This window comes from Thermobia domestica, chromosome 9 (genome assembly GCF_964235325.1).
Source record: "Thermobia domestica chromosome 9, izTheDome1.hap1.1, whole genome shotgun sequence".
Classification (NCBI taxonomy): Eukaryota; Metazoa; Arthropoda; class Insecta; order Zygentoma; family Lepismatidae; genus Thermobia; species Thermobia domestica.
Window position 1 is genome coordinate 282,679,605 of NC_137462.1, and position 11,184 is coordinate 282,690,788.

General features: G+C 35.9%; 1 protein-coding gene across 4 annotated transcripts in view; it reads right to left on the reverse strand.

The window, feature by feature from the left end:
- LOC145660728 (uncharacterized) overlaps nt 1-8,715 on the reverse strand; it is a 67,389-nt gene extending 58,674 nt beyond the window's left edge. For 2 of the 4 annotated variants that reach the window (XM_081726121.1, XM_081726120.1), the window contains exon 1: nt 8,412-8,639. Coding sequence is in view for 1 of the 4 variants with exons in the window: in XM_081726123.1 (XP_081582249.1) it covers nt 2,863-3,153; nt 8,412-8,468 (348 nt within the window). In the remaining 3 variants the exon portion in view is untranslated. Of the gene's footprint in view, nt 1-603; nt 3,154-8,411 lie in introns of those variants that run through there. The other 2 variants (XM_081726123.1, XM_081726122.1) reach the window with 2 other exon arrangements.
- Nucleotides 8,716-11,184: the final 2,469 nt, after the last annotated feature.

An 11,184-nucleotide genomic window follows, 5' to 3' on the forward strand; every position in this document is an offset into this window, starting at 1 on the left:
TAATCCTAAGACAGACATAAATTTATGTAAAGTTAAACATAGAGAGTTGCCATTTAAGAGATCTGTGAAAGAATTACGAATCGAAGGTATATTATAATCGCCAACCCTTAAAATATCACAATTATATATGTTCTGCAACTCCTATAGAAATGTAAAGAAAGATTCATAAGCATATAAATCGGTGACAGGGGGTATATATGTTGATACAAGAATAAAAGAGCAGGAATTTGTACAATACGCAAACAAACGTTTTCAATATGATTAATACTAATATCAACATCAAATACTCTAATGGAACTCTTAACTGCAACCAAAACGCCGCCACCCCTAACAACAGGTTTATCCTGCCCATAAATAACATACCTATCATCAAGTCAATCAGGGTTACGTATGTCATTTTTTTAAATATCTTCTTACAAGAGCTGCGACGAATTAGTAGCTATTTTCCAGTAATAGTAGCAAATGAAAAAGATACTGAAATATTGCACTTCAGTTGCGTAGTGTCCAAGCACATTGTTGGATTAGCATCACACTTCCGAAATGAAACTTCAAGTCATGATTCCTGTTGTGAAAACTTATTTCTGAAATGAAATGTAAAACGTTCCGCATCTGTGTCTTACAAGCTACAAGCACAAGGATATGTAACGCCTTTGTAAGTTTACAGGAGTGTCCCAGAAGTACCCGTAAGTTTGGTAATATCAGGCTAGTTTTAGCCGTAACCATTTCTGTTTGATAACCCTGTTTTAATGGGTACAGAAAGCACTCTGCACTATCCCTGCTTTGATATAGCATACAATAAATAAATAAACTAAGTTAATACTAAAAGCTAATTCTATGCAAAATAAATAAATAAATAAATAAATAAATAAAAAAGATTTCCCGCACATCCTGTAGAGCTATAGTTTGAATCATAAAGCTATTTCTTTAAGGTATCATCGTTTCATAGTACCATGGCAACTAAATTAGAGGTTTTATACGCTGGAATATACTCAGTATGTTTTCTTACAGAATTTAGGTTGTCAGTATGCATCCTATTCAGTTTCCATCCATTACAACACTTCTGTACATTCTTGATTGCTAAATTCTTCTAAATATTTTGAACCCCTTCCCCAATAACTTTGTAAAATGAGTATCGACAGAAATGTTTTCTAACATATCACTCCGTCCTTGGTTCTGGCGAAATTTTGAAAAGTGTATGTATTCTTTCTCTCTGATTTCATCAGCAGTTTGGTTTCTCTTCACTGCTATTGTGTATATTCTTTATCTATTAAACGCTTTCGTTATTCTGCGAAATATGCATTTTGGAGATCAAAGTATGCTACTCTCCTATCCTAGAACATTTTTAATTTCTGATATATTTTGGAATTATTTTCTAGAAGAACCACACGTTGAATCAACTTTATAAACTGCTATAGCTTTCCTTTTTTGTTGGGTATTGTTCAAGTTAATTTGCATCTCCAAGACTATATGGAAAAAGAAGTTTTAGGTAAAATTCGAACCACCGAAAGACATTTGAAACTTCAGAGCTTTAACACTGGAAATCAACCTGGAATTAGGTGACTTTCTCTATCTTAGCCATAAAAGTAATCCCAGAGTCTTGTCTTTGTTACCACTCGTTATGTTTTTACATTTTTTTTTGGGGGGGGGGGGGGTATTGTCTCCATTTTATTTGTTGTGGGATTTTGAAGTAATGTTACTATTTTCCGAAGTTACGTTTTACAGCATTTGAAAAATTGTGACGAAGAGAGATTGTTACTTGAAAATATATGAAAGTAGCTTATTAAATTTATCTATGTACATACAACGTTTTTATGAACTATACCGATAAAGTGTAAGAGGTAATTCCTTTCATCAAAATAAGAGAAAAAGTTCATATGGACCTGTGGGGAAAAGAGCATAGTTTCAGAGCTAGAGCTGTCCAAAATGGGGAAAAAGCCAAATTTCAAGAGGCTTATTTCGAATTCAAGAAACTGTGAATGTTAATCCTTATCAGCGTAAAGGAAGTTTTGCATACGCAATGCAAAAGTGAATATGTCATTAATTTTCAGTGGGTGTACAGAATATTCCATACAGAGTGAAATTTCCAGGCGTGCCATCAACCGAATTTTGAGATATGCTCTGACTACTTTTGGTCGAAACTAGGCAAATGATAAGCATTGATAGCATTGAACCGTGAATAATTTGGCGCGATGTCGGAAGTGTTAAGGAGCTTTAGCAGCACGGTTTCTCGTACTCGAGAAAACGCAGGCTGCAACGTTTTATTTCACGCTTATAAGTGAAGAAAGCGTGAAATATAACGTGATGAAATAAATTGTATCACACATTATAGCAAACACAAAAATAAACATGCAGCTGCTGGTTCCTAACACTTCCGACTTCCCTCCGAAACATTTGATGTCCACTGTTGTCAAGGTTTACCTTCTACCTATTTTGGACCCTCCCTAAAATCAAGGGTATATCTGAAACCTCTATTGAGAGCATATCTGAGTATTACACGCTGTAGGAAGTACCCTGTATATCCATTGAAAATTGACGAAATATGCACATTTGGATTGTGTATATGTGGCTTCTTTTACGCTGATAAGAACTACCATCCAAAGTTTGTGGAATTCGAAATAGAGCGTGTTTAAATTTTGCTCTTTCGCGATTTTGTACAGACCTAGCTCTGGAACAATGCACTTTTCGCCATAGGTCCATATGAACTTTTTGTCTTATTATGATGTGAGGAATTTGCTCTTACTGTTTGTCGGTATAGTTCATTAACAGATATTCATTGTTGTGGCACAGTATTTGAATTTCAACAATTGCGTTCGGTAGTGGTATCCAGAGCGAAGAAGCGAAGCAAGTTTCAACTCTCCTCGCTTATCGGCGTGGCCGTATCGCCTTCACTTGTTTGTTGATGTGAGCAGTACTCGGCTGTCTAGCATGGAGCACGAAAGGGAATATTTTCGGGCAATGATCCTTTACGATTTCAAAAGTGGTTTGAACGCGACACAAAGCCTTGACCGTTTGCAGAGGGCATTTGGTGACCTTTTTCCTTCCCGTGCTACAATTTTTCGGTGGTTTGGTAAATTTAGAAGAGGCCGGACATCCCTTCAAGATGAAGAGAGAGTTGGACGTCATCAACAGCTGTGTCAGATGAAAACATTGCAGCTGTGGAAAAAAAAAAAAAAGATTAGAGAAAATCCTCGAACAACTTTCAAGGACATTGAATCTACAGTGAAAATTGGATCGTCAGCAGTAACAAAAATTCTTCACGATCGTCTTCGGATCAGGAAGGTTTCATCTCGTTGGGTGCCTCGCCCTTTGACTGAACTGCAGAAGCACATGCTTGTGGAATGGTGTGAGGAAAAGCTTTCAAGATTTAATGGAGGCAATTCTCGACGCGTCTCTGACATTGTTACTGGTGATGAGACTTGGATCTATCAATTTGACCCTGAAAATAAACGCCACTGTATAGTTTGGATCCCTCCAGACGAAAATCCACCCACGAAAGTGAAGCGACCGTGAAGTTTGGGGAAGAAGATGGTCGCAACTTTTTTCTTCAAATCTGGCCATGTTGCAACTGTTCCACTTGAAGAACAAAGGACTGTTACTGTTCAGTGTTCCAGAAGCTTCGGGAACGGCGACCAAGAACTGGATTGCGTGAGATCCTGCTTCATGATAACGCGTCCACTTAAACGGCCAACATGACAATTCAGGTTTTAGAATCAACGGAGGTCAAATTTATGACTCATCCGCAGTATAGCCCTGACCTGGTCCCGTGTGATTTTTTTCTGTCACCCAGGATCTCCCGTGTGATCTCCCGTATTGAGCAGGCGGATCTCCCTTATATAGTGGGTATAAGCGTAAACAAGGATTGTGGAAAACCCTACTCTTACGATACAAGTATATGTGATTGGTCCTTTATTCACACTTCCCCTTACAAATCTGACAAAACTTATCTTTTACTAATCTGTACATCTTACCGCTCTTTCGTGGTAACGATTTCTAACTTTAAAAAATTGTAAGAACTTTACCAGCACTTTAATGATTCCGCTTCTGCAGTTTCGTATTCCTTGATTCACCTTCAGTGGTACCGATTCTTAACTCTTCACGTTCGTATACCTTATGTCATCTTCCTCGACTTTATACTCTGTGTTTCTCTACGTACAAACACGTGTCAAACGTAACAACACAACGTACTTCAATTGTTTACAAACTGATCTACCATAATATTATTACTACTATAATATTATTTCTGCAGATTTTAAGGTAAGACTGCACTTTGTGCAGAACAAATGATTCTGGGTATATTTTAGTTTCTCCCTCAATTTTGCAAACATAAGCTATTTAGTGTTACGCTCTTCAGAAAAGACAGCTGAGCGAACGAAAGAAGGCATACATCCCGCAGGGTTCGTTTATGTATTGGTCCCTATGAATGTTCTACACAAAGAGCACACTGACCGGTTTTAGAGATTTTCCTTCTTCACTACTTACCTCTCACGTACATACGCAACTCACAGGTAAGAACTCATCATATTTTTTATTATGTACACCTTACCCTCTTAAAAAAGGTAAACTTTACAACACACGCTACAGCTGCGCATCGATAAGCAGCGCCGTTTTACAAGGGTAGAGAGAATAGGGTACAGTAGAGTTGAGTAAGATTTGGATAAACAGGAAGCGTCTAGGAACTGGTTAGCTTAAGGTTAGGGAGGTTTGGATTCATTAAAAAAAAAAAAAAAAAATACAGTGTATTTGGCTTAAGTTTAGAGTTGCCTCTCCATTTTCAAAACCACAAAAAAAAAACGACATACAACATTAAAAATTATTAGCTTAGCTTACGTTAAGCTAGGTTTCTTTTGCTTGGGTTTCTAGGTTTAGCCCAGGTCAAGGTGCCCCTCAAGTTAGTAACAAGCACACAAAAAAGGGCTCCAAACATTAAAAAATGTTACATTTCACTTGGGAAGATTCTAGAACACAGGTTTTCTATTAGGCTTGTACCTTTTTATACAACAGCTGAGTACTTAATTCACACATTATTGCCGAGAAGATGTGCAGGGCCCGTTGTGTTCTGTTTTTATTACAACTCAATGGAGAGGGGAAACTGTTCTAGAACCCTGCGTTTCACTTACCTTCAGAACTTCGGCTTCCACAGTTGCGATATCTATCATATAATCATGCACGAGGTGATGATATGCTCTTCTACTTTAAACAAATACTTCGCCAAGTAACCTTCAAAGTGTTCAGATTTCTCTCCCATTACAGGTATGCAAAAGCGTACGTTTAGGGTTATCATATTTTAGAATTAGAAAATTGTGGTAGATTCTAAACCGTAAATACTGATGTAAACTTTTGTATTACAAATACTGACCTGGGATCCTTCGGATATTTTTTATTTTTTTTTATAGCCATTTCTTTGTCAAGTGACACTTTCAATGTACTTTCTAAGGACACTAAAGTAAAGCAAATTTAATTTTCCCTTTAATGTTTTATTAAGTTACAAATGTGAGTCTCGAATTGTAAAGTAAGTATTAAATAAGTATTAGAGTAAGCTACCTGTAATTGTAAGGATATTTGTAAGACAAGTTTTGCAAAAGCAAGCGATGTTGTTCATATAGTTTTTTTAAGAAACGCCAAACAATTTCCAAATTTTTATCAAGAGAAAGGTAAAACATATTTGGAAATCTTGGTCCATCTCTTATAAAATATCTAATCATTTTTAAAGATTGCTACTTTAAAACGTACTAACATACAAATTTCCAACGTTTCACAATATACGAAATAGACTATAAACATTTTAAAAGAAAAAAAGTATTAATAATGAATCTACACAAAATGGTAAGGATACCGTAATAAAGTTTACAATCATTTCTGAATATATAAAGAATAGGAGTAGGAGTATACATAAACTACGGTAGTTCAGCTGAACTGGACAGAATCGTCATCAAAGATCACACATCAGTATTCATGGATTGAACCGAAATATGTATGATTTTGCCACATTTTTCACTCCCTTTAACTCTCTTTTTTAAAAAAAATCTCGATTGCATTAAATCTCCAATCCAAAAACGGGTGGTTTTTCGTGATTGCGAGATGATTAAGCGGGGAACGAATATAGGTCCTAAAAATCGGGTAATATGGCAACCCTACATATGTTTCGCCAACAGCTCTCGATTCGCCGGTTATGGACGGAAAGTTGTTCCCCATCTAAAATCTCGTTATTTTTTCATGTATTTGTCCACCAGCTTCTGTACATACAAATTCTACACTATGATTAACTCGAAGATGCCTGAATGCTTCATTATCCACACAGTCATGTGATATAAAACAGTCTGAGACTGTATTTGTTCCCGGTAATAATAGATTCCTTATTATGTTTAGTAACGTTTCTTAGTATCTTCTTGGTACTTGGCTCGCAATACAACGAACTTCCCTCCGGACCATTTTTCACGCCAGCAAATACTCACTGATCGTCAACTCGTCGCCCACTGTTGAATTTGCTCTTTTAAAATTTTTCCTAATTTACTTCAACCATTTTACCAGAAAAAAAGATGTTCCTTGGATTTCTTATCGCCGAAGCAACACAAACTTCCCTGCAATATTTACTCCAATCCACAACTATTGCTGAGGACAATTCAATTCATGCAATATCAACGCTTGTTTATCTCTTTTTAAAAGGCAACACAAAACTACGAACAAAACACTTTCCCTAAGAGTAACACTGACCTTTCGAAAAATGTTCTTCTTGTTGCCGCTTTTTCCAACATACAGTTTTCATTCCATACTGTTGAATTATAAAGAAAACGACAAGTTCCTCCACGTTTGTTCATGCTGACTTCTTTCCCACACTGGACATTGTGTTCTTAACTTCAGTAACGCGTGGGCCTCACAAAAATATAACAAATTTTCTTCATTACTTCTGTATATTTCTATAAAACTTACCGCCGAAATGTCGCATCCATTGCAGCTATTCGGCATTATTTAAGACTACCATGCCCCTGAAATTTTTTGGGTACTAGTAATAGTACCAAGTTCTACATATCGTATTAAACATAACTGTCCTGCCAAACTTACACACCTAAATATTATATAAAAAGTACACATAATCATTTCTTACCACATTTCTCCTGTAAACTTTTTAAATATTTATAGAAAGCAGGGGGAGAACTCTAAACATAACTCGAGTAATTTCTCGTTTCTGAGTGAGTATACGAGCTGGAGCGTGCATCGTAAATTTTACCCTTAAAATATTATTACAATTTTCTTGTGTAAACTTGTGGAACCATGGAAATCTGTCGATGCGTACAGTGAATCTGCACCAAGGCAATATACACAATGTTCATGAAAGTGCTGTTACTGCTTTTTTTAACCTACATCTCTTATACACGCTCCACGCTGCAATTATACCTACAACAGATAAGCGATCTTAAAGTAAATCTGAACCGTGTAATGCAAATTCCCTTTAAGAAAATTTCCTAATAAAGTAAGAGTGAAATTACTGCTGAAAGAAGTGAATGTAAGTCCATTAACAGAACTGGGACTACATGAAGGTAGCGATAATAGTCAGGTTCATTATTTTCTTTATTACGTGTTAATGGCAGGGTGGGCTAGTGTTTTAGAACCCTACCCGCACAGAATACCAACATGGACCTAATAATAGTGAGGATTGTATAAAATTTACGAGGTTGCCTCTAAGATGCGAAACTCGCTTCATGATTTCTAGTACCATTCGTAGTAATAAATTAACGCATATGTCATAACGTTCTCTCTATGTTGATACTTTCTGTACAATTAGAGGGTTATAGTTAAGGAGCCGTACTTCCCATTTAGAGAAGGACGAGAAACGCCATACTTTCAGGAATTATTCATTGACTATCTAGGATGTTAAAAAGTAGGTAATAGACTGAGTTCTTGCCCTTGTACATAGGGTGTTTAGGTAGTGCAACAGTGAGATGTATCCTCGTGCACGGGAGATGAGAAGTAGCTGTTCTTAACTATTACCTCCCGCCTTAACTAGCTTGGCATTGCTGTGCGAATTGATTTAGGATACAGATTTCTGGGCTTCCGGCATCTGAGACCATTTAGCCACTCCGATTTGAGGGATGACGTCCCTCGGCGGGCACACAATGCGTGGAAAGGGAAGGAAGGAAGCGGCCTGGGGCCTTAAGTTAGGTACCATCCCGGCATTTGCCTGGTGTGAATGAGAAAAAGCCAGCAAAACCTCATTCAGGGTGGCTGGCCTGACAAAGCCTGTTACACTTTATCGACCAAATGACCTCACCGGATATAACTGTGTAAATTGAGTACTATGCTTTGATAAGGGAAGGTACCAATGTGGATATTAACTCTTTTTCACATATACACGTATATGCGGGTCAGCATTCCAAAAAACCTTTCCGTTTGTATGCTCGACCTAAAACACTAACCTGCATATGATGCAAAGATGCACAATTATTCATGATATCTTGTAAACAATCAGCCATGAATTTTACGCAGCAGTATCTACACTCAATGTTGCCAACGAGATTTCAAAATGCCGCCAGATTCGTGAATAGAACAGCGAGAATACTACGAAGAAATGTTGTGATTTGAAAATATCACCAGCATGAAGTTATGGCTATGAAGGACAAAACATAGTAATTATTTGTTGTGTATATTGATAGGAAATTATATTTACAATTAAAAAGTGATTACGTTTAATCAGGGGTGCCCACCCCCCCAATATTGATAGCGCACTTCCCCCAAAAACTAATAATCTCTTCCCTCCTCAAAACTCTAGTCCTCTAAAAACAATTGCCAAGTGTAGCAGTAGTTTTTACAGTACTAGTATTTGTTATTTTTGTTGTTGTCTTTATTTCCTGTAGTAGTATTATAGAATGCTTGTAGTAGTAGTAGGGGCAGTAGTAATTATAAAAATGGCATTACTTTTATTAGTAGTCTTGGTAGTGTACAATATTAAATATGTTCTATAAGGATATTGAAGGGTATAAAAACTTCTACACACTGTGTATGGCACAGGTATTTTCTTTTTTACAATTAGTAGTATTATTTTTTTCTTTACAAAATATTGATATAATTGCCTTGTACATGAAAAGACACAAGTTACAAGTTAATCAGTTGATACCAAAAGAAAATGTTATCCTCGAAATTAGCCTACAAAAAGAAGTGATATCCAACAAAAAAAAACATTCCTGTAAAAGAGCCAAGTACGAGTGGCCTTAAAAAGAATTGAAATCACAAAAATGGGCGCCAAGTTCTGGTAGACAACAGCAGTGGCGGCGTTTGGACGTTAAAAGTGGGGGGGGGGCAAGACATGATCTGAATATTTGCATATAAATGTTAGTTTTCCTGCTTGTTTCAAATATTTTGTTTGACGAAAGGTTGTATAACTAATAGGATACTATCTTTTTCTGTTAAAATACTGTATATAATATTTCATATTTTATTAAGTAAATTGACAAGAGCAACGCCAGTATGTAGTAGCCCTTTGTACTCTAAACAACGAAAGTGTAAGAAGAGATTTGATTCCTTGCTCATGAACATCTTAAAATTCTGTATGGAAAACTGTGATCAGATTATTGAATAACAAATTTGCAAAACAAATAAATAGAAAGGATAATATTAATCATAGTAATAAATAATGATTAGGGGCACGAGTTTTTCGCACTAAGAATTTGAAAATTTCGCGTTTCGTTTTTCATATTTCGCGATTTGTCGCATTTTCCAAATAACTTCTGCATTTTTTAGCTCTTGTGAAAAAGATATTCCCCCACATTTTTATAATTGTTCCTTCTATTCATAGATCACTACAGAAATAAACCATTAATAACCTAAAAACAAAATACACTGAATATTGCGCTTGACATTGTAAATTTCACTTATAGGAAATTATATATATTTTTTAAAAATCAAATTAAAGAAAATCGGTAACTAAACTTACTGTGAGTAGGAAAGTTTTGTTGTCTTATGAAACACTAGGGACAAATTACATTTAAGCATTAAACATAAGCATGTTACACATTTCCACATTTTCCTTCATTGTTGTACGTTTGCCACTTATTACTAGTCCATACTTGGGGAAAGAAAACTCTCACAATTGGGATTGCTTGTTGGAAGCCACACATATGTAAGTGCGTTTACAACAAACTTCAAACAATCATCACTTCAGAACTTTTGTCCATTCCAAATATTCATTAAACTGTACTTTCCAGACGAATCACTTGTGAAGAGTTCATAGGGTTCTTTGTAAAATTCCAAATGCGGTACTTCATAATCAGATGCTTTCATTTTTTTAAATGAAGGCCAAGCTTAAAAAAAACTTCCTTAACGTAACAATGTCTGGTTCACTGCTACATGCAATTACAGAAGGATCAAATAGCTTTCCCAAAGCATCATATACATCTATAGTTTTGGAGTTTTCTCTTTGCGAAGAAAGCTTCAAAGATATCTTTATGCACATTTTTTAAAAGTCACATTCAACACTAGCCCCTTTTTACTTCGTAACAAACGTAAGTGTGCTTTAGTTTTTCCACCAAAGAGGTCCTGCAACATGTTCTCTATCCGAATTACCCTAAATGCACCGTCCATGCCACGTTCTATCGTTCCGACAGCGGAAAACTGGTGTTTCTAAAGTAATGAAAACGTATGTCTAAAATTTCGCATTACATCGCGAACTGTTAGAAATGTTGTGCAAAACTGCCAATTTCGCGTTTTATCGCGCAACAGAAAACAACGAAAATACACATAGAATATTACAAACGTCAAGAAACTGAAAATTACGTAATTCTGACGCATTTCATTTTGTCGCACAATGCGAAAAACTCTTGCCTCTAATAATGATGTTTGTTTTGCAAAAGTTATATTGAAACAGGGATTAATGAACAACTTAAATTTTTAGTTCCACCCATGCTATTAAATGTATATTATTACTCTTAGAAAATGAAAGACAGTAAATACTACAAACATATGCTACGACATTTAAAGAAATATTGGCTTTGGAACTTCTCGAAACATGTTCGTTGTCATTAGGTGCAGTTTTAATTTTCTTGGAGCACATCAAAACACAACAATACTTAGAATCACTCCATACTCCAGTTATACAAAATAACACTAAAACCTAGAATTAAGTTGAATTCACTAAATTTAATTGTATATACACTCGTACATCTCTAACACACCAGTTCATTCATACATTACCTA